General features: G+C 43.7%; 2 protein-coding genes across 3 annotated transcripts; one reads left to right on the top strand and one right to left on the bottom strand.

The window, feature by feature from the left end:
- Positions 1-5,382: 5,382 nt before the first annotated feature.
- Positions 5,383-12,623, bottom strand: SPRTN (SprT-like N-terminal domain). 2 transcript variants are annotated; one of them, XR_014546236.1, is made up of 6 exons: positions 12,219-12,623; positions 11,148-11,247; positions 10,149-10,277; positions 7,661-7,919; positions 6,473-7,402; positions 5,383-6,326 (listed from the first exon to the last, which is right to left on the bottom strand). XR_014546236.1 is itself a non-coding variant. In XM_083606062.1 (5 exons), the coding sequence occupies exons 1-5, from the start codon at positions 12,611-12,613 to the stop codon at positions 6,687-6,689; spliced, it is 1,599 nt and encodes a 532-aa protein (XP_083462188.1). In that variant the 5' UTR covers positions 12,614-12,623; the 3' UTR covers positions 5,383-6,686. The 2 variants fall into 2 exon arrangements, 1 of the variants encoding a protein (XP_083462188.1); XM_083606062.1 differs by having other exon boundaries at positions 5,383-7,402.
- Positions 12,624-12,854: 231 nt separating this feature from the next.
- On the top strand, positions 12,855-20,046 carry EXOC8 (exocyst complex component 8; the record flags this gene model as incomplete). The annotated part of the gene is made up of 2 exons (XM_083606028.1): positions 12,855-14,405; positions 16,848-20,046. The coding sequence occupies 2 exons, from the start codon at positions 12,855-12,857 to the stop codon at positions 17,454-17,456; spliced, it is 2,160 nt and encodes a 719-aa protein (XP_083462154.1). The 3' UTR covers positions 17,457-20,046.
- Between the last annotated feature and the right edge of the window lie 3,701 nt (positions 20,047-23,747).

Genomic DNA, 23,747 nt, shown 5'->3' with positions numbered 1-23,747 from the left:
ATAAAGCAGGTTTTTGGGCTTTCAAGGTTACGGGTGTGAGGGGTCTTGGCCTAATAGGAGCAAAGGCCTAAGTAGTATCATAGAATTGTAGAGTTGGAAGGGACATCTCAAAAATCCTAAAGTCCTCAAATGATGCAAAATTAACAAAAGTATTCAAGTTTCTTCAAATATTTTTCTCTTACTGTTTTGGCTTGGCATTAATGGTGTCATCCTTCCAAGAGGCTCAGAGCAGCCTACATACGGTACATGGATACTTCTTTCCCCAATCTCATCCTCATAATGACAACTTAATGGTGAAGATAAGGCTAAAATAGAGTGACTGGTTGAAAATCACCCAGTGAGTTTTGTGGTTGAGCATGGAAACTGAGAGTCTAGCTAATAGTTAAACCAGACCTCTATCCCTCACCTAATGGAAGAGAATCATGTTGTGGTTACCTATTTTATTTTATTTTATTTTATTCCCTTCATCATACGTTTTCAGGGCAACAAATATGTCACATAATATCTTAACACAGACACTATAAAATGCTACAGTGATAAAAGACTGAACATCCACAGCAGTAAAAGGATGTGTCAAAAAAAAAAAAAGTGAATGGTTAAAAGGTCAATCCCTCCCCAAGGCTTGGGTTAATGAGGTGCTTCTTCAAATGTTGATGAAAGAATAATCCTCCACTTCAGAGGAGAAGTCACTTCACAGGCAGGAAGTTACCACAGAGAAGGCTCTGCCCATACACCACCACTACCACCCAAACCTTCCTGGGTAATGGAATTGCCAGCAAGTTCTTCTGGTTTGACACGCATAAGAGAGTTTTTGACTCTGGCACAGGAAGCCAGAGTCAAGGCTAGAGATCAGAAGCGCAAAACAGAATAATGAGAAGGAGCTTCCTGGCCGTGACTCCATGTAGGATGCTCCATACATGAGACACAAGCGTGAAATGGTGCAACCTAATAGTAGCCATTCTGACAGATAGAATGGGATCTTAAGAAAGAGACTCTTATAGACACCTTTTACTCTGAGAGTCATATCCAGTCAAGTAGCACAATGTACATATAATCTCATCTTGTTTTCACTGGGGATAACCAGTTTCGACTGCTTCCCAGATAACAAGGTGACTGAAGTATTGTAGAATTGTTGGAAGGGACGAGGGTCATCCAGTCCAACCCCTTGCAACGCATAACTCTTTTCCGCAGCCTGGGGCTCAAACCCACAAGCCTGAGATTAAGAGTCTCATGCTTTTAATCAGTATCATTTCCATAATCTTTTCAGCCCTCACTCTCACAATCATGTCCTTGCAAATGTTGCATAAACTAAGGAAGGCTGCTTTATACGTGTATGATATATGAAGACTGCTTTTCTGATTTCCTGGAGTTGTAATTCTGCATTCTGTCAAAATGGTGTTTTATCTCTCCTTCTTTCAATAACACACACACACACACACACACACACACACACAGAGAGAGAGAGAGAGAGAGAGAGAGAGAGTATATGGATAGGGGTTTTTTTTTAGTAATTTAGTAGTTGTTTTGGTAATTTTTATCAGATCTTTGAAATATTTATTATATAAATGGTGAATGGGAATTATATTGTGTAGTAACCCACTTGGGATGAGAGAACAGAATGTTTGACCAGATGGACCCTCGGCCTGATCCAGAGTCTCTCGTACTGTTTCTTTCTACTTAAGAAAGTTGTCAGGTAGTTTTCCTCCCATTTGCACGGGACAAAGAGCTCTGTTCCTGACAAATAAGACCTTTTTCAGATAGCCTAGTCATCCTGACACAAGTGCAGTATGTATGTTCATCTAAAACACCCCCAAAGGCTGAGAAGCTAGCTGTTTCAGTGACTAGCAAATAGCTTGACTTTTGGAGACTGTACAAGAGTCAAACAAGGACACTGTATTTTATCTCCCAACAATCTGCATATTCAGATTAAAAACAAAACACACAGCTCAAGATATGGTGCCTGTTGAGACAGCTCTCCCAGGTGAGAGGGAATCAGTGTAGTCAAGGGAGCTTTTTATAGCCTAGGCGCAGGCAATTCCCTCCCTCTCTCAAGGGCCACGTTTCCTTGAAGGTCCCCCTGTCAGGGGCCACATGCTAGTTATGAGCACGACCATCCACTTTTATTTCTCCCCTATCCATCTCTGTTCCTCCTTGCCCAGCAGGATGCCAGGACAGGGACAGATCACTCTTGCCTCAGGTCTGAATTAGGTCCAGGTTCACAGGCAGCCCACTCCTGATATATAGGAAGGAAACACGATCTTATGCAGTCACATGGGCTACATGGGTACAGGGCAGTCTGAAGAACTCCCACACTGCCTCTTTGAGTAGTGGATGCATCATGTTTAGATGCATCAGTTACTGGCTCAATACCTTGCTTTTAACGTTTTATTTCCTTGAATTTTCTAACCTACATGTTTCTGCATGTGCACATGTTCACACATTCGAAGTTTTGTATACAGTACTAATGGGAAATTCTCTTTTTGTAAAGTTCATTTTCAAATTAAGCTCTGCCCTGGGTAGAGTACCATCTAGTGGCAGTTTAAGGAAGTCAGAAGTGTTGAGCAATGCTGCATAACAGCAAAACTACATAAATAATAATACTGTACCCGTGTTTCACTCTAGCCCTACTAAAACAGCAGCATGTAAGGCTTGGAGGGTGGAGATCTCCCATTAGCGAGTGCCTTTTAAAAAAACACGTGTTTATTATGATTAATTTGCTTACTGGTCTGTTAGGAGGCCTACTGTCAGGCGGAAAGGTGGCATATATTGTAAATAAATAAAACATTTCTTTTTCTTGAGTACAGTGGTACCTCAGGTTACAGACGCTTCAGGTTAGACACTTCAGGTTACAGACTCCGCTAACCCAGTAATAGTACCTCAGGTTAAGGACTTTGCTTCAGGATGAGAACAGAAATCACGCGGTGGCAGCATGGCGGCAGCGGGAGGCCCCATTAGCTAAAGTGGTACCTCAGGTTAAGTACAGTTTCAGGTTAAGAACGGACCTCCAGAACGAATTAAGTTCTTAACCCGAGGTACCACTGTACTTCTTTCTTTACCTGTTCTGGGAGACTAGACATTCTTGTTACTGCATCCCCACAGTATGGTCTTGAACACACAATTGGGTATCTTCCTCAATCCCACTTTTGTAAAAGCACGTTTTCCAGCCAGTCATTGGCTTAAAAAGGAGAGAAAGAACAGACCACACTGCCTCCAAGTATTGCCTATTCTTGATAAGGTTTACCAATTTAGTAGGAGGTATCAGGCATTGTGCTCACACTTTCTTACTTCTGTGTAACTATTGTCCCTCCAGAGTTCCAGGCTTCCTAACTCTCCTTAACCATTCATTAGACCAGAGCTTTCCAAACTGTGTGTCATGTGAATGGTCCCAAAGCTCCTACTGGGGCTGGAAAGGGGTTTGCTTAACCTCTGGTTTGCTAGTAAAACTGAATTACTGTGTTGTGAAATGATGCCCGCCTAAAAAGCGTGTCACCAATATGAAAAGTTTGGAAACCTCTGCATTAGACAAACCATCTTTAAAAAAAGAATACGCAAGCAGCCTAGATTTTGTAAGGATTAGAACTGGAGATGCTAGCCTTTAGATCCATTGTTGCCATGTTGGCAACCACTGGATTAGTGCTTTTAATCAGAGAATTGTGGATTTCTATAGCTCAGTCTGAATGCACAAAATTGCACAGTACTCACTAAAATCTCGTGACAAGTCTCATATGCTCTCAGACTACAAATCTTGAGTGTTTCTTGCATAACTTGTTAAACAAGAAGTGCCTGCTTTAAGTTCTACTTAATAATTTGATTTGCAGAGTCGGTATTGCTAAGGATAGCCACAGAACAGTACTTTTGAAGATAGTTGCCTATTTGACATGTGGGATAAATGAAGGGTGAATCCTCCTCTATTGCTCTTAATTATATATTAACAGATGTTTTGGTAAAAAAACCACAACTAGTTGCAACCATCACCCATGTTTAGTTTACTATAAAGTGCACAAAAATTGAACTTGCATTTGCTACCACTTGCATTCCTTGAGAAGGACAGGTTTTTGCTGTGTTCCACAATTAAGTAACTGGAACACAGGAACCCTAACAGGACAGAGCAATTTTAAATGAGGTCTTTTGGAGCATTTCCCTCAATACTTGGAGATTGCACTTTTTTTTTTAATTGCCCTGATAATAGTACAAGGCTTCTCAAATGTAAAGCGCTGATTAGTTCAGTGAGGGAAATCCCGACTAACTTTTGGGTCTGATGACTTGAAGACACTCAGGCAATATATCCCTTAAAAGTGGGGCCAAGATCACAGATCCTCACCCGCTCACTGGCAGTAGCTGCTGGACCTTCTCCTCTCCTCAGCTGTCACTCACCTATTCAGCAGCCATTTCATCAACGTATTTGCTGCTGCTTCTCCTCATTGTTGAAGGCCACTTCTCAGTCTCTTGGGCAATGACAAGAGGCCTAACAGAACAGCCTGGTGAAATAACTGCTGGCTGAGCAGCAATAAGATGGTAGCTGCTGCTCCTTCTCCTCCTTGCCAGTAGTACCCAGTTTCAGGAGCTCCAGTCAGTGGCGGGGTATTTGCAGGCACATGGACAGATGCTTGACCATGCTGATCACTGAGATCAGATGTCTTTTGTTACTTTACTGATTAAGAAAAAGTATATCACAGAACATCACATCAAATCACTGAAACAGTGTGGTCTACATCTGCAGGATACTTGTTACCAGCTGAATATATAGTCTGAATCACCACAATAACAATGGGGTGTTAATTTTCTTTAAACACAATGAAAATAATACCGTATTTTTCGCTCTATAAGATGCACCAGACCATAAGAAGCACCTAGTTTTTGCAGGAGGAAAACAAGAAAAAAAATATGCTGAATCCCAGAAGCCAGAACAGCAAGAGGGATCTGGCTTTTGGGATAGCCTCTTGCTGTTCTGGCTTCTGGGATAGCCAGGCAAAGCCTCTTCAGGGCAGCAGGATGAAGGCTCCCCCTGCCTGGAAGAGGCTGCACGCGGCTAAGCCAGAAGCCAGGACAGCAAGAGGGATCGCTGCTGGCTTATGGGACCTCTTCAGGGCAGCGAGAGAAAGGCTCCCCCAAAAGCCCCCAAGAGCCGCACACACACTCCACGGAGCTCTTTAAAGGGAGCACTGAGCAGAGCCTCCCACTTGCATTCACTCCATAAGACGCACACACATTTCCCCTTACTTTTTAGGAGGGGAAAAGTGCGTCTTATAGAGCGAAAAATACGGTACATAAAACAATACTGAATTCCGTTAACCTGCACTGAATTTTCCAGCACCTTTAGAATTGGCAGATTTTGGAATTTCTAGCCCACTTTTATAGAACAGAACCCTGAATTTCAAGTGCTGTTTCTGAAAAGTTATTTTTATTTAAAATTTATCAGTTGGCTGTCAAATGCTCAACATAAGATACAACGTAATTGAAAGCTTCATTTACAGGCACACGTGTACCTAATAGATGAAAAGAAGACCTTCTGGCTTGTGGAAAGAGTTCTAGATATTTAACCAAATTCAACCATTGGGGGGGTAAAAATGGTACATACTAATTGTCAACAAGCAATCATGTTGACACTTGGGGCTCAGAAATGAACATAACCAGAATGGCATGAAGCAGAGGGATAATACATCCCAGATCTCTATCAACATTTTTCCTGCTGAATGTATAAATTATTAGAACAAAACTGAACTCTAGAAAGTGGAGATTTTTTAACAGCAAACTGCTCTTCTGCATCACTTAAAAAGTGAGACTTGTGAGATCTCAGTCTGATTCCAGAATTAAATGTATCTCATCTGTTGCAGACAGCCTGAGGATATAAACCATTATGTCACATATGGCTCCTCAAATATACAAAGGTATTTGTCCTACTTCATCTATCCCATCTTCTCTCACAAAAACATTTCCCATAATCTTCAGACACATTAGCAGCATCTATAACAATGAGATGGGCCAATGAACAGTTCTAGGGACAGTGCCTCACTCTGGAGACTTAACCCTCCCTCCTAGAACATTTTAAAGCTCTGTGAAAACTTCTCATGAGTGCAGCTTTAACCATCTCTATTTATTATAATAAAATGTGTTGCTTCCAGGAAATTAAGTCTGATTCAAATGTAAGCAAAGGTGAAAGTATATGAATTCACATGCATTTTGTATTCCGTTGATATTAAACAGCTCGAAAACAGTAGTCTGCAAAACAGGCTTGAAATCAGTTTTTGAGATAAAACAAACAGGTATTCTGAACAAGTGAATAGGCTTTTAAAAATAAGTCAGTTAAAAACCATGCATGTTTCTTTCTTTAGAACAGGCATAGGCAAACTTGGCCCTCCAGATGTTTTTGGGACTACAACTCCCATCATCCCTAGCTAACAGGACCAGTGGTCAGGGATGATGGGAGCTGTAGTCCCAAAACATCTGGAGGGCTGAGTTTGCCTATGCCTGCTTTAGAACAGAATTTGTTTCTCTCATGGCTATAAATGTGTGCTGACAGTTGGTGGCATTACTAGCACTATTCCAAGCTGAAGAAAACTTCCTTCACATAGAAGAGGATGTCATAAGTCCCCTCCCCACTCCCACCAAAATATGGAAGACAATAAATACACATGAAACAGTCAAGATTGATAACCCCTGAGCAAAGCACCGTCTTAATGTCAGAATCATGTTAAGGTATCTTGGAGACAGGAATCTAGATGTTCATTAATTTTAGCTTCCAAAACTTCAGAACTGCAGACAGGGCAGGAAACTTTTCTGTTCTCATCAGTGGCAGAAGTAGCTGGCCTTTCTGAAGCTATTGGTTCATGCTTTCTCTTCAAAGAAGGGCTGGTCAACTCTGGATCTGTTTTTTGAATAAAGTATTTTTCAAAGGCAGCAGTGTCTTCCATTTTTGCCCGTTTTGTTGGTCCACCACTGGGTGTGCTGCTATTTCTATGAGATGAACTATGGGGTTTTGGAGTTGAAGTAGATGGTCCAGAAATGCTTTTTACTGGTGTCGTCTTCGAGGGTAAGTCCCATGTAACATTTATAGGGCTTGACTTTGATCTTCCTCCATTAAAAGAAACATGTTTAATGGGTGAGCCATTAACATTAGTGTACGCTTTTTTGTTAGCAACTGATATTTTAGGCAGTGTAACATAGGAAGCAAAGCTATTCTTATCACCTTCAGAAGGAAATGGTGAGGATATGCTTGCATTTTGAGGATTCGATCTTATCAAACCAGAAGGTGAATGATGCTGCAAACTGAGCAGCAATCTGTTCTTATCATTGCTTGGACTTGTGGTCCTCTCTGATGGTGACAGAGTGCTTTTTCCTCCAAGGATATATCCTTTTCCACTAAAAGGAATAAGGTTCTGCATATTGCCTCCATTAGCGTTTCCTGCAAATACATCAGAAATACACAGAACAATCACATATTTGGAAAAAATTCACCAGCAGCACTCTATTACATCTCTAGGAGCGATCATTCATCAGAAAAATCTTTTCCCCCACTTAACACTTTTAGTTATGTACTCTTTGGTTTATGCTATAAACCACCCTGAAATATCAACTGATGAAAAACAGTGTATAAATGGTTATGATGCTGGAAATAACATCATCATCCTCTGATGGTAATAACTAAATGATATTCAAGTACCTTTGCCATCAGCTAGGAATTTTGATTGTGGGACCTTCTCTTTGCCTTTCTTGGTGTAGTTCTCCGGCTCCTTGACCTTGGTATATGTACCTCCACATGTCTGTTGGTGCTCAGCCCACCAGAAGTCATTTGCAGATGGCGCTCTATTCATTGCACGCTTCACATAGCCAAAATACGGCTTTTTATTTTGACATGGACCATTGCATCGCCACCAGTGCTGGCGATAGGAATCCACTTCATCATGAAACTCATGATAGATCTAAACATAACCAACATGTTTTTCTTAATGCAGAACATTCATTTCCATTTTGCAGTGACACCAGATTAACTCACAGCCCACCGTGAAGATTGATGGAATCAGGCCTACCGGGGTTCCCAAGTCACTACAGGCAAGAGTTCCACATGGATATTGGAGCTGCCCCCAAACACAGAAGTAAATAAAACGGTATCTACTAACACCAGAATTCTGTGGTCTGTTTCAAATATCAAGGCGACACCATGGTTTGGCAACTGGAGGTATTCAGGGGCGTGTATGTTCAGTTCTATAGAGACACATGCTAATTTCCTGTCTTGCGATATTCAGTTTGCTGTAATGTCTGAAGCAGTTGAGCGATGGTTATTGTTAACAACATTTGCATCCAAATTAGAATCTTAAACCCACTCCAAACCATATTTTTTATTTTTATTTGAAAGAAGAAGAGTTTGGATTTGATATCCTGCTTTATCACTACCCTAAGGAGTCTCAAAGCGGCTAACATTCTCCTTTCCCTTCCTCCCCCACAACAAATACTCTGTGAGGTGAGTGAGGCTGAGAGACTTCAGAGAAGTGTGACTAGCCCAAGGTCACCCAGCAGCTGCATGTGGAGGAGCAGGGAATCGAACCCGGTTCACCAGATTACAAGTCTACCACTCTTAACCACTACACCACACTGGCTCTAAGAAATCATAAGAAAGTTATGATTGACAATAACCACAATGTTCCCAACTCACACATCACACCATGGAGACCTTCCAAAACCTGGTGCCCTCCAAATGTTTCAGACTGCATCTCTCACTAATTCCAGCTGGACGTACTAGGTAGTATTGTCCAAAACATTTGGAGGGCACCAGGTTGGGGAAGGCTGCTGTGGTAAATGATTCATGGGGCTTAGTAAGGGGGGTTTAAAAAATCTTTCTGTTTTGGATTTGATATATTTCATAAGGCTAGTTTGCCTGAGGATAAGTAAAAATCTCACTCTTGGCAACTTTTGCCAGGGGAATTGGAATGTGGAGAAAGCTGGGGCAGTTAGGGGGAGAAGAGACGGAATCGTGGGCTACTGAGGAAAAAATACATGTCATAGTGTTTGTGAAATGCATCTGGTGAGGGAGACTGTGACTCAGTTCTGGGAGCAGTGTTCGAAACTCCCATTGTTCTAGGTGCATTTTGTGACAGGGAATTTCATTAGCGTGAGCAGTTTCTGAACTCTGGGCGCAGTACTGCACCTGAGATTTCAAATTTAAACTGCATAGTGGAAGGAAAGGAGGACCTTTTTCTGCCTCCCCACTTCCAGCTACTCTCTGAAGACTGGAGAGGAGACCCTCTTAAGAATAATAGAGAGGTGGGCAGGGGAAGGACTAGACTATGTGAAAAATGAACGTAATATTTTAGCTGCAGTTCATTCATTTTCGGCACACCTGGATATTCCGTTGTTGCACCCATGACCTAGGTTCAAGATGCCATTTAGGTCCTGGCTTTCATATCTCAGTTTCTAACACTGTTTGGGAGTGGCTGTGGAGGACAGAATGGCTGTAAGGTGCAGGAGTCTCTGGCAGCCTGCAGTGCCAGGGGAGCAGCAAGAGAGCACTGCCTCACAGGGAAACCCAAGCAACACCACAGCACCATAAGGGACTTAACTGGGGAAGAGGACAGCAGTGTTGATTTTTATTGTACAAGAAAGAGCGCAGTCTCGGAAGGGTATTGTATGCTGGAGAAAACATATTCCCTCATTTATAATAAAAGTCGCTTTAACCAAGATGTTCAGGGCGGCGTCCAAACGCCCTTCCCAAAGTGCAACTCTGGAGTGTGGCCTTCCACCTGCGACACTGCACTTTGGTTACAACAAAGCAGGAAGTGGGAGATGGGATCACCATTCATTAGTGATACAGAAGGAGAGAGCCTGCAGCATGCTCCTGACAACTAAACCATGATTTGGCTGCAATGTCTGGACCAGGCCAGAGTACACTTCAGAGATTCTCTATGCTAATTCAAGTTTTCTGGATTATGGCCAAAACTTGCAGTTCACACCTTATCAAAATCAGAAGAAATCTGGTGATCAGCTTGATATATTTGATTTTACACTGCAAGTTACCAATGTCAAAATAACCACTGACTCCAGTGTGCTTGTTTGCCGCAGTATCTTTTAAATCTAAACATTTAAAAGATTCATTTTATATTCCAAAATCAGTTTTACAAATCTACAAACTAGTGTTCGTTACACAGAATGCTTACTGTAATATTGGCTCCAGTTAGGCGGTTTATCCGATGCATGTGTTTGCAGAATTCCGGGCCATGGGATTCATGATCTTTGTCATTATTAGTGACAAATAACAAGGCATGAATCATTTCATGTAAGAGGGTCTGAAATTAAAAATATTACACGATTACTTAAATTGCTATGTCCTAACATAAAACATTTGATTACTTACTGTTAAGTTGGCTATGATAAGAAATGGTAGTTAATTAAAAAATAAGCCTTAAAATCTTCTTGCTTCCAGTTTTCCATTCTCTGGGATACGTCAGACATGATCCCAGCTTCATAAAATCTTAATTTGGGACACAGACATTTGAAGAGCTGTTTCCTCCCACACCAATACTTCCATGTGTTAAGATCAGCAGCTGATGCCTCCCTGGTTGTTACAGTAAGCATCTGAGGGGCACCTGTTATGCAGCAAAGAGGGCTTATTCTGTACTGGCAGTCCAACTATGGAATACCCTCCCCCTTAAAACACAGAACAGTTTTGGGGATCAGCTGAAAACACACCTATTCCACCAGACTTTTCAGGGGGAGGGAGGGTCGACTACATAGTTAGATTTTGATTGATTGCTGTGATTTTATCTTTTGGTGTGATTTTATCTGTTCCTTTTACTTTTATGCTTCTAATTGTATCAGTTGATTTTATTTATATTACTGCACCCTATGCTGGTATCACATAGAAATATTTTGTGAGAAATAAACACAATATTTCAAGGAGACATTTACATTATAAGGGGAAATGATGGGTAAAAAATACCACTAAAGGACAGGAGAGGATGGAGAAGTCTCTGCAAGCAGCAAGGAGCTGCTTGCTTCTCCTGTCTTTGCAGAAGTAGCTGCAAGATAGCTATTTACAGCACTGGTAAACATGTTTGTTTCCAAAACTACAAGATACACTTGACTTTGGGAATGTACATATCAGCTGCAAGAAATGCACATGTTTGGGTTCATATCTATATACAAAAGAGGAATACCTCTACAAGATCCTTTCTTGGCCGCAACTTCAAAAGTGGTTCACTGAGCCGGATGGAGCACATTCCACCACGGCCTTCATAGCAGCAAACTCCTGCACACCTAGAAATACAAATAAGAAAGGCAAATTGTTTACTGAGACACAAACAATACTTGCTAAGCATTAGGTACTCTTATTAAACATTAGGTCCCACTGCTAGTGGCTGGACTAGACCTCCTGAGAGTTAAGAAAGCAGGCACTTTCTCCAATTCTGTTACAATTCGAGTTAGAATATTTAGTTTACAAACAATGTCATCACACTGCAGCAAGTATGCTAGGAGACATAACAAGTTATTGATTTTTAAATTTGTGATACCATGTAGTGCAGGAAACCTGCGGCCCTCCACATATTGTTGGATTCCAGTTTCATTCAGCATGGAGAATTGTCAGGATACAGCAATATCTGGGGGGGGGGGTCACAACTCGCCCTCTCCTATAAGAACTGCATCTCTCACAAAGGTCAGATAAAAGACAGAATACAATATGCTCCTCAAGTTGTAAACAAGCACCAGGAGCCCACACACAGTATACAAATACAGTGGTACCTCAGGTTACATACGCTTCAGGTTACAGACTCCGCTAACCCAGAAATAGTGCTTCAGGTTAATAACTTTGCTTCAGGATGAGAACAGAAATCGGGCTCCGGCGGCGCGGCAGCAGCTGGAAGCCCCATTAGCTAAAGTTGTGCTTCAGGTTAAGAACAGTTTCAGGTTAAGTACGGACCTCCGGAACGAATTAAGTACTTAACCCGAGGTACCACTGTACAGAGAAGCTGTTTTCTGACTGTGTGCTTGTGAATACAGGGCTCATGCCACCTGGAACAAGACCAAAACTAGATCAAAGTCTCTTGAGTCAAAATGAGAGTACCCCTAAACATTTTTAGCAAACAAAAAACCACTATTATTATCATGATTTTTTTAGCATTTGTTACCCTCCCCGCCCCCCAGGTCCCAGAGCGAGTAACAGCCTTAAGGGCAACATTCAGGGCGATTCAGAGCCGCCTCTGCCTCGTCCCGCAGCGCCTTCCCCGTACAGCGTCATGCGCGGGCTCCACTTCACTTCCACGGCTGCCAGGCGGCCCCAGAAGAGGGTCTCGTTGAACTGCAGGAAGAGGCCTCGCACGTCGGGGCTCGGGTCCAGCAGCTCCCAGGCGCTGTCCACGACGGAGAGCGGCCGCGCCGGGGAACCGGGCGAGGCGGCAGGGGAGGCGGCGGCGGCCACCGCCTTGGCCCCCTGAGCTTCCCCGTCCTCTGCCTCCCACTCCGCCTGCAGCCGGAGGGCCAGCAAGAAGTCGCCGTCCATCTCGCCCAGGCAGAATGCCAGCCAGCCGCCGGTCGCGAACTCTTCAAACTCCGGCGCATGCGCCAAACAACTTGCCCTAGGAGGAGCACAGAGGCGCGCCTCCCTTTCTCCTCCATCCATCCCCATCCACTCAGGTTTCGTTACGCGCTTGCGCGGGGCCCCGCTAAGCCCGGAAGTACCTCCCCGTGTGTAGCTCTACTCGCTGGGTCTGGTTCGCCGTTGCGCCGGCAGCTCCACGCCCTCTCTCTTCCGTCGCGCTCGCGAGGTCGTCAGCGTCCGGCGCAGGCGCTCTTGCGGCTAGGCGTTTGGCGCTGGCCTGCTTCCTCTCTGCCCCTCGCTCCGCTCTCTCGTTGCTCCGGGTTCGGACATGGCGCTGTCTGTGGGCGAGGGGGCTGCGGGCGGCGGCGGCGGCGGGAGCCGTCTGAGGCGGCAGCTGGAGTCCGGCAGCTACGCGGCGGAGGAGTACGTGAAGCAGCTGTCTCAGCAGTCGGACGGCGACCGGGACTTGCAGGAACACCGGCAGCGCATCCAGGCGCTGAGCGAGGAAACGGCGCAGAGCCTCAAGCGCAACGTCTACCAGAACTACCGGCAGTTCATCGAGACGGCGCGCGAGATCAGCTACCTGGAGAGCGAGATGTACCAGCTGAGCCACATCCTCACCGAGCAGAAGGGCATCATGGAGGCCGTCACCCAGGCCCTCCTGCAGCAGGCCAGCGCCGCCGACCGAGACGACCCGGCCCTGGGGGGCGCCCGGCGGGCCGCCGCCGACCCCCACACCAACCCCTTCCTGGCCCTCTCGGCCAAAGACAACGCTGCCAGCGACGAGGGCCGCCAGCGTACCCTCACCACCCTCCTGGAGAAGGTGGAGGGCTGCCGCGACCTGCTGCCGGAGAGCCCCGGCAAGTACTTGGTCTACAACGGGGACCTCGTGGAGTATGATGCCGACCACATGGTGCAGGTCCAGAGGGTACACGCCTTCCTCATGAACGACTGCCTGCTCGTGGCGGCGTGGCTCCCCAACCGGCGTGGCGCATACCGGTACGATGCCCTTTACCCGCTGGATGGGCTGGCGGTGGTCAACGTCAAGGACAACCCACCCATGAAGGACATGTTCAAGCTGCTCATGTTCCCCGAGAGCCGTATCTTCCAAGCGGAGAACGCCAAGATCAAGAAAGAGTGGCTGGAAGTGTTGGAGGAGACCAAGAGGAATCGGGTCCTCAGTGAGAAGCGGCGGCTGGAGCAGGAGGCCCCAGTGCGGGCCCCTCCCCCCTCCCCTCCAGAAGCCACCAATCCTTTTGAGGAGGAGGATGAAGAGGAGGCAACACCAGAAGAAGAAGTGGTGGATTTGTCCCTAGAATGGATTCAGGAGCTGCCCGAGGATCTGGATGTCTGCATTGCTCAGAGAGACTTTGAAGGGGCAGTTGATTTGCTAGATAAACTGAATGAGTACCTGGGAGATAAGCCTGTGACCCAGCCAGTCAGGGAACTACGAACAAAAGTGGACGAAAGAGTCCGACAGCTCACGGATGTGCTTGTGTTTGAACTTTCTCCAGATAGGTCTCTACGGGGTGGGCCTAGAGCTACCCGCCGAGCTGTTTCTCAGCTCATCCGCTTGGGTCAATCAACCAAAGCATGTGAACTTTTCTTGAGGAACAGGGAAGCTGCAGTACACACAGCCATCCGCCAGTTGCGCATTGAAGGTGCCACTCTGCTGTATATTCACAAGCTCTGCCATGTCTTCTTCACCAGCCTGTTAGAGACTGCAAGGGAGTTCGAGACAGACTTTGCAGGCAACAGTGGATGTTATTCTGCCTTTGTTGTCTGGGCCCGATCTGCTATGAGGATGTTTGTGGATGCATTTAGCAAGCAGGTGTTTGACAGTAAGGAGAGCTTATCCACTGCTGCCGAGTGTGTGAAGGTATGAGGAAAATATAGGCCCAAATGTGGGTGTATTATGCATGACTACACATGCACTGGATGACCACAATTTCATTCTTATACATTAATTACTTCAGTTTTCCAGATAATGTCATAGAATATAGGGCAAGGAGGAAACCAGTGAGTCATTTAGTCCAGTTCCCAGCCCTGAAATGGGGTGTTCTGTTTGTAAAGTAGCTGTGTAAATAATTTATTGCAGTAGAAGCATTAGCTATCCTGTACTCCACATTCTCCATCACTCGGTGCCTCTCTCCCTTTTCAACTCTCTTATAATGTTAGAGTGCTTTTTGCTTAATTCTGAAGGAGAGCAGCACAAGCATTTCTTGCTTTTCTAGCATAAAGGAGCCCTTCCCCTTTAAGATTAGGAACAACAGAAAGGGCGAGTTGTGTGGCATGACTCATAGCTGTCAACTTTTTCCTTATCTTGTGAGGAATCCTATTCAGAATAAGGGAATTTCCCTTAAAAAAAGGGAACCGTTGACAGCTATGGCATGACTTTACAGATTTCATCTATCTGATCAAAGTATATTTTGCTATATTTGGGCATTGAGACCTTCCGGAGTTGTTACTTGTTTTTCAGGAAAAGGCAGTCTGTACTGGATATCCAAGGTGCCTCCTCCCTGCAGCCAGCAAAAACAGTGAGGAGTGTAGGGGCCCACACCCGCTTCCTGCCCTAATCATGTGGCAGTCCCAAATAAACTAGGAACACTAGTGGGCAGGCTGCTGCGGGGGATTAAAGGAGGGGGGAAACCATGTATGCCACCTTGAGCTCCTTAGAGAAAAAGGTGGGACAAAGATGCAGTAAATAAATAAATGTGTTCTGAGCAATTACTTTTACCCAAGTTTGGAGAAGTTTGTGTGGACAGAATTGCTCTGCAACCTGCTCCTCCAGTGAGCTGCCCTGATTAGTGGGAAAAGGTGATCTCATGTCTTTGCTTTATGTAGGTGAAGGAGACTGTCGTGGCTGATCCTATCCTGCAAGGAAAGAGACAGCCTGGATAACCTTTGTTAACCTGCTGCTCCATCCAATGTGATACAGCAAGGGTAGTGAACCTGTTGCCCAGGGTCTGCTTGTGACCTCCAGGTGTCTCTGGACTCTCTTTAAGCCATATCCCTTTCGCAGGCCATACCCCTTACCTGCTCTGCTCCACATCCTCCTTAAATGCTTTTGCCTGGTAGAAATGTATTACAGTGGACGCTCGGGTCGCAAACGTGATCCATGCGGGAGGCACGTTTGCAACCTGCAGTGTTTGCAACCCGCAGCGCCGCATCTGTGCACACGCAGGTCGCGCTTCTGTGCATGCGCAAAGCACTGGAACCCAGAAGTAACCTGTCCCGGTACTTCCGAGTTCGGTGTGGTGCGCAGTCCGAAAACACGCAACCTGAAGTGTCTGTAACCCAAGGTATGACTGTATTGACAGTGCCTCCTGCTTGCCTAGATGGAGAGATTGGTAGAATCGCCAAGTTTTGTGTTGTTGGGTTGCAACTTACTGTACAAAAATAAGGGTCACAGCCATTGCTCGGGCCCTTTTGTCTCTTGTCATGCACATCACTGGCATATGACACCCCCCTAAAGGTTCTTCACAAGGGAATGCAACCCTCTGGATAACAAATGTTTCCCACTCTGGGATACAGACTGCCTTTTTCTGAGGTAGGGATTAATGGTAGGGATTAATGCTGAATGGTAGGCATTAATGCTGGGTCATATCTTCTTCTCCATAATGTATATAGTGTTAGAAACTTGGATAGAAAAGCTAGGAGCCAAATGCCTTCTGGGACCTGGATTGTGGGCACCAAAACAGAATGTCTAGTTGCCACTGGGCGGGGTGGGGGGCGGTCAGCAACACTTTTTATTTAATATTTTGATAACCATGAATTAATACACAATTCACATAAGTGACACATTGTTAATATCACATTTTTAGCAGAAATGACATGTTAAATTTGGTGTTTACAATAAAAATACTGGTACCATACTTCAGTTTTCAAAACACTCTACCCTTTATTGTTAAACTCCTTAACATATTGTCTATCTTTAACATATACTTTGAGGCTTCAAAGCACATACATTTCAGTATCCCTTGAGTGTCAGTCAGGTGCAAAAAATGGCACCCAGACTTTTTGCACCTGACTGACACTCAAGGGATACTGAAATGTATGTGCTTTGAAGCCTCAAAGTATATGTTAAAGATAGACAATATGTTGGGTGCAAAAAATGGCACCCAGACTTTTTGAGGTGCTCTCAAATGGAGAATCTTTAAGGGACAAAATGTGCCTGGCGTCCTGCTCATTTCGAACCCTGAATGTATGTCATGTGTTTTTCCTGCTGTTCATAATGGGATGATAGTTATCTTTTAGAGTGTCTCTGTTGTGCAACTGCTTAAAGATGTAGTAAAATTAATCATGTAACTTGTTATTGAAGGTGGCAATGGAACACTGCAAGCAGCTCAGTGAGATTGGCTTGGATCTGACCTTCATCATTCATACCCTGCTAGTGAAGGATATCAAAGGGGCTTTGCAGAGCTACAAAGATATCATAATGGAGGCTACGAAACATCGTAACTCTGAAGAGATGTGGAGGAGAATGAACTTGATGACCCCTGAAGCTTTAGGAAAACTTAGAGAGGAGATGAAGAGCTGTGGTGTGACCAATTTTGATCAGTACACTGGTGATGACTGCTGGGTAAATCTTAGCTATACTGTTGTGGCTTTCACCAAACAGACCATGACCTTCTTGGAGGAAGCTCTCAAACTGTACTTCCCAGAGCTGCATATGGTTCTGCTGGAAAGTCTGGTGGAGATAATCCTTGTGGCCATACAGCATGTTGATTACAGTTTACGCTGTGAACAGGACCCTGAGAAGAAAGCATTCATCAGGCAGAATGCATCTTTCCTTCATGAAATTGTCCTTCCTGTTGTGGAGAAGAGGTTTGAGGAAGGAGTAGGGAAACCAGCTAAGCAGCTGCAAGATCTGAGGAATACTTCGAAACCGGTGCGTGTTAATCCTGAAAGTACTACCTCTGTAGTGTGAAATGTATTCTCTCATTCTTTTAGTATAACATGTCATGTATACATGTGCACATTTTCAAACATACATGAACATTCCCTTTAACTAATTATGCCCTAAAAAAAGAGAGACAAAGACAAAGGGAGAAGAATTCAAGCAAGTACTTTAGTAGACGAACCACATCTAGTATATTTTCCTCAAGGTCTGGTTGTGGCATTTAGATAAAGGAGCTCATCTAGTGTCAAAGTGTGTTTTGGTCCAAAGGCTAATGAACTATTTAAATATAATTAATATGATCAAGAATAGCTTCTGATAAGTATTTTACAGAAGTATAAATGATGAGATACACCTAGTTCTTCTATTATATTGACCTTCAGAAAGAGAAGAATCAGTTTGAGAAACAAAAAGCAAATTTGCATAATTCCCTCTTTGATAACTTGAAAAAAGGTTGTAAAAACTACAGCAAATGCTTCTTTTCAAAAATTTGTGGCTTAAAATTCTTCTGAAAATTAAAACTTGGCAGGAGCATGGAATTCAGTGTCTTACGTGTAGCAGTTCCTGTGTGCATTACTGATTCTTGGTAATGATAAATCTATAAACATAAAAGATGGTGGTCAAATACAAATGCTGTCAAAGTCAAATCCTGTCTCATTTGCGGCAGGTGAGAATTGGATTGAATGTCAGTTGTTGCACGGACTGTTGTTCCACTTGGAGATTGTTTTTTGCAGTTTTGTCACAGCTCCTTGGCAGCTAAAGGGCCAAATCTGTTATTCAGATTTCTAAAAAAAACACCACCCAAACCTGCATTGTTAAATTAGCTGTGGGAAGTGCTGTGTCAAAAGCATGCACACAATCCCATTATGGCCCTCTATACATTTTTTTTGGGGGGGGCTTGCCACCAGATGTGTTAATTGAAGGAAAGGTGTATCATCGAATCTAGGTTGATAACTGCTTATGTAATCAACAAGAATAATGACTTGAAAACAAATAAAACAGAGAGTAGTTTTACATGTTGCCAAATCAGCCTGATAAAGGGAACCCCTGGAGAGTTCATGATGTGAAAAACTACCCATTTGTGATCAAGTGATGAAGGGTACACCAGGGGTGAGAAGTGACCTTGTATAAATAGCAAGGAGCTTTTGAGTTAGCATAAGTGAAAATTAGGGTTTGGGAGTAGAGGCACGTGTGCAGTAGACAATGAAAACCTGTAGGAACTATAACCAAGGCCTATTCCTAGCAGGCTCATCTGTAGCTCTGCACACAGTATGATTGTGTATAATGTAGGTAGAGGGGTTTAGGTTTTTATTCTTTTCAAGCATAGGTAGGTGTTATGTCTGCAAATTTAATACTGCCTAACATATTGTGAAATCCCCACCATGTTGTACACTGGGATTGCATAATTGACACTGAACCATAGTTAATGACACCAGGGGACATTTTTCCATGGACTATAAGAAGAAACAGCTAATGTTCTTTAAAAAGATGTAAAATAAAATGTCTGGATTGTATGCTGAAAAGTATTAAAGGCCTTAATTCACAATTGTGGCCTTTGGAGATCTGTTCCCTCTGGTCTTGAGAACTGGTTTCACCATAAAAATGATAAAGGAAGCATAATTGTGAGAGTACCGATAGTTGGCCCCCCCAAAAAAGTAATATGAAAAAATTACTTCCTTGCCCAGCACTGTAGAAATGTTTGGTCCAAATAGTTGCTTGATATGATGCAGCTCTGTGCCCTCCAGATATTTTAGACTGTAGCTCCCATCAGCCTCAGCCAGCATGGCCGTGGTGGCCAGAACAGATGTGAGTTTAGTCCAAAACATCTTCAGGGCATCTGGTTGGAGAAGGGTGGCGCAATGCATAGTGTTGTGGGGCAAGTCACATCTTGCAAATGATTAATTTTGCCTCTCGCTGACAGTGGCTGGATGGCAACGGGGCTCAGCTGAGTGTGACACACGTAGTGCAATTCATCTTCCTTTGATCTCTAAAAGAGTGTGGTGTAGAAGATGCTTAGTGTGGGGATGTGAAATACGTGGCCCTCTGGAAGTTGTTGAACTACAACTCCCACAATCCATTGTTCATGCTGGCTGGGCCTGATGTGATTTGGGAGTCCAACATCATCTGGAGGGCCACACATTTCCCATCCCTGCTTGAACATATTGTCTAATATGCATTCATGGTATATGGGCAGTTATGCCAAAGGATAGCCGGTATAATTATTTGCTCTCTCTTTCTGTGTGTGTGACACACAAAACAGCTTTGCAGTCTCCAGTCATTGTATGTATGATTTTTTTTTTTAATACACACAAGGAAATCCCCCTCAGGACTGTTCATCCAGCAGACTGAAGAAGCTGCCATTTAATTAACAGAGAAACTCCTCATTGGGTGTTCAGTAGACTGCCGAAGAGGGGCCCACTGAACTATGTTTCTAGAGCAATTCTGGGTTTCTGACGAATAACAAATAGTCCTGGTGCTTAGTAACTTACGATTCTGTTTGTATCATGCCTGTGAATGTATGGAGGCCAAATTATTTATGAATGAGAATAATGCCTAAACATGCAGACTGTATTTGTATATTAACACAAATGACTGGATTAAAAAGTGTGCCCTAACAATCTTTCAAACTGTGTTTTGTCTTCTTAAGCCTCTGTATGTGTATGAACAATGAGCATTAGACTCTGGGGTAAGAAGGCTAGAAAAAGACCTCTGCTTGGGACCCTGGAGAACTACTCCAGTCATAGTAGACTGTAATGGTCTAGGTGGAGCAATGGTATGTCTCAAGACAAGGCAGCTTCATATATAACAAAGTAGTTATGTTTATTTGTTTGCTGTGTTTTCATCCCACTTTTCAGGTAATTAAGTGTCTCTCAAAGCACCTCTCATCAAGAGAGACAGAAAGAGAAGCTGGCCATAGCTTACATGCCTCATCTAGCTTACAAACTTAAAAGAGACACAAGGATGGGGAAAGGCAGAGGAGGGAGATCAGTTCTTCAAGGCCAGACCAAAGTTTTGAACCACAAGCATTCATATGCATTGGGGCCAGGTTCAATCTAATGTTCATTGTGTTCTTGCTTGAATAGCAATTGATGGATCTTGCTCCTCTGGCTGATGGATGGGGCCAGAGTGCCCTTTCCTCTTGCTTTTGCATCCCACAGTCATTCATCAGTGGGAGCACAGTGTTCTTTCTGGCGGGGAGAGGGGAAGAAAGTCACCTGCAGCTGCTCTGTCTTTGGCCAGTAGGACCAGGTTGGTTTCCCTCTTGCCACAATGGTCTTCCTTTGCTGATGACAGAGGTCAGAACTCTGCAACCTTGTGTCAAGTAAGCCCTGATATGGAGTATTGAGCACATGAATGTGTGTGTTTTAGTATTTGGTAAGAAAGCAAGGTCATCCAAGTGTGCCTTAGTTATTAAACAAAACCGATATTAAAAAAATTGTGCAGAGTTATACCAATTACCCTAGTTCCTGATCTGCTCCAGTGATCAATGGTATGCCACATTAACACCATTTGTGCTATGACTTCCATGCTATAATTAGGAGTGGGGGAAATGGCATGGGATTCTGCATATTACACAGCCTACTGCCCATGCTCTCTCCATGCATGTTTGCTGTGCGGAGACACAAGATGACATGAATAGAATTTTGGTTCACAAAGGGCAATGATCCTATGAAAGTGTCTATTCCTTTTGTAAAGCTATGTTTACTAATTGCAATCAGACATAATGGCTAAATAGAGCCTCCGGGATCAGAAGCAGTATGCCCTTGAATAGTTGATGCTGGGGATGAACTTAAGAATGGCATTGTGGTCTTCAGGACCGTGTGCAACTGAGCATAATACACTTCCTTTTAGGCCCTTACTTTCCTCATATCTTTACACACTCAACAGCTGTAGATAAGCTCTCCTGTCAAATACCTGCTTGCTTAATGCATCCACAGACATTCTCATAGCAGGTTGTTCCTGTATGTGAGTGTCCAAAGACTGAATTGGAGATAGACTGCTCATCTAGACTTTGGTGTGACTCACCTTGCAAATCCTTATGTTCTTAAATTATTATTATTACAGTGGTACCACGGGTTAAGTACTTAATTCGTTCCGGAGGGCTGTTCTTAACCTGGAACTGTTCTTAACTTGAAGCACCACTTTACCTAATGGGGCCTCCTGCTGCTGCTGTGCCGTCGGAGCACGATTTCTGTTCTCATCCTGAAGCAAAGTTCTTAACCCAAGGTACTATTTCTGGGTTAGCGGAGTCTGTAACCTGAAGCGTATGTAACCTGAAGCGTATGTAAACCAAGGTACCACTGTATATATTTATTTATAACCCGCCTTTTCCACTGACAAGAAGTCAAAGTAGCTTACAGATAAAAATAAGAACAGTAACTGTGAAGAAGTCATTTTAAAAGAACTAAACATTGATAGAATTAAAATTATAGACAGACAGACAATACAAATACAGTGATACCTGTACTTATGTTCACCTCCGGTTACGTGTCCTTTGGGATACGTGTGCGGCAAACCAGGAAGTATTTTTCCGGGTTGCGCTGTGTGCGCATGTACAGAAGCACTAAACCGTGCCGCACGCATGCACAGAAATGGCACCTCGGGATCCGACTGGAGCTCTGGAACAGATCCCGTGTGCAGCCGGAGGTACCACTGTACAATAAAACAGCCCGGCACCAGTCCTTTCATTAAAAGCAGTCAATTTCCTAAAGCCTGATGGAGCAATAAAGTCTGAAACACAGCGAGGAGGGAGCCAGTCCAGCTTATATAGGGAGGGAGTTCACCAAGAATGTCTTCTCTTGCATCCCTATCAAGCATCCCTGTGAGGGTGGCAGAACCACAAGAAGGGCCTCCCCTGAAGTTCTCAAATCCTGGGCAGGTTTATATAAGCCTGGAATATGATCTTTCAGATAGCTTGAATCTAAGCCAGGGGTCAGCAATTTTTTTCAGCAGGGGGCCAGTTCACTGTTCCTCAGACCTTGTGGGGGGCCGGGCAAAAAAGCCCCAGCACCAACATCATTCAACAAGCTGGAGGCCAGAAACCTTCATTATTGCAATATTCACTTGATAATGAGGGCAGCCATATTGTGTGCACCCAAGTTCTCCTTGTTGGACTATATTAATTGTATTTATGTTTCTCATTGAAGCTTGAAATAACACATTAAGTGCTTATAGAAGTAGTGCTATAACCTCCAGATGAATGAAATTAGCTGTGTCTACCATTTACATGCCCGTCACTTATTCATTTATTTGATCAGTATAATTGCTTAGAGGAGCAGTTAATTGGAAAGTGCCATGTATTTGCCTTCTCTGAGGAGAGATGGTTATTGAGTGTTTTGCTGCAGGGCATTAATTCTAATATTTCTGACAGCTTTGGAATAAAGGCGGGGAGCTTCATCCCTGAGTTATAAATGGAGAGGAATATTGCTGTATTTTTAACCAGTTTTTCCCTGCCTTCTAACAAAATTGGTCTTATTTCATGTTCGTCATGCAAAAGCCATACATGTTGAAACTCCGCTATCTCTGATATTGATGATCAATTATTTTTTGTTTCATAATCTGTCCCTAATTTGGTTCAGCTGGTGATAGACTAATTGTGTGGATGATTTTAAAAGGAAAGGTTTTTCTATAAATACATAAAAAAACAATAATTCAGCTGATCTCAAATCAGCAGTTCTGATCCCCAGAAGCTGCTTTAAAATATGTTGCCTCCTCAGACCCAAATCCCATCAAGGTATACTAGCATTAAAAGGAAAAATATTTAATATTTAATATTAAATATTGGTATCCCTGTAAAACCAGGCAATGTTCAAGATCCCTAGCACCTTGTTCCCTGCAGCTTTTGAAGGTGTGATGTGAAGGAGGTTTTCTGGAGCCAAGGGCTGGTTGGGAATAATTTGATTCCCAAGGGCTCAGCTTTTGCTAGAAATGAGATGAACTAGATGGTTTAAATTTCTCCTGCTTGGTAGTAAATAGTCTGTGTCACAGTGGGCTATAAAAAGCACTGTTTTGCCAGAAGTTCTACAAAGGATGTGTTAGAGAAAATGGTCTCAGGGGTGAAAATCTTACCTTGAAGAGATGGAGGAAAAACATCTTCAGCCCTGGGCATTAACAGCACTCACATTTTCCCTCCTCAATATTCCCCAAGTCATAAAAGATCTGTAGATATCATGTCACCATGTTTCTGAGGTTCCTTTCCTTTATTCTCTCTGACCAGTTGAAGAATACTGGGGAGAAGGCTGTGTGTGTCAGAGAGACAGAAAGACAGACAGACAGACCCAACCACTGGCCAAGAAGGAAATGGCAAAGACCACCCACTTG

Source organism: Podarcis filfolensis (genome assembly GCF_964270895.1).
Source record: "Podarcis filfolensis genome assembly, chromosome: 3".
Taxonomy (NCBI): Eukaryota; Metazoa; Chordata; class Lepidosauria; order Squamata; family Lacertidae; genus Podarcis; species Podarcis filfolensis.
The sequence above is the reverse complement of the archived record's forward strand: the minus strand, read 5'-3'. Positions and strand labels throughout refer to the sequence as shown.

Bases quoted from the DNA above. Each gene is read 5' to 3' on its own strand.
- SPRTN (XM_083606062.1), bottom strand. From the start codon at position 12,613: ATGGGGATGGATGGAGGAGAAAGGGAGGCGCGCCTCTGTGCTCCTCCT. The intron at 11,248-12,218 runs GTACGGGGAAGG...TTGTATTTCTAG, and splicing joins TGGAGCCCGCGCATGACGCT to GTGTGCAGGAGTTTGCTGCT. The intron at 7,920-10,148 runs GTAAGCATTCTG...GGTTATGTTTAG, and splicing joins TAACTGGAGCCAATATTACA to ATCTATCATGAGTTTCATGA.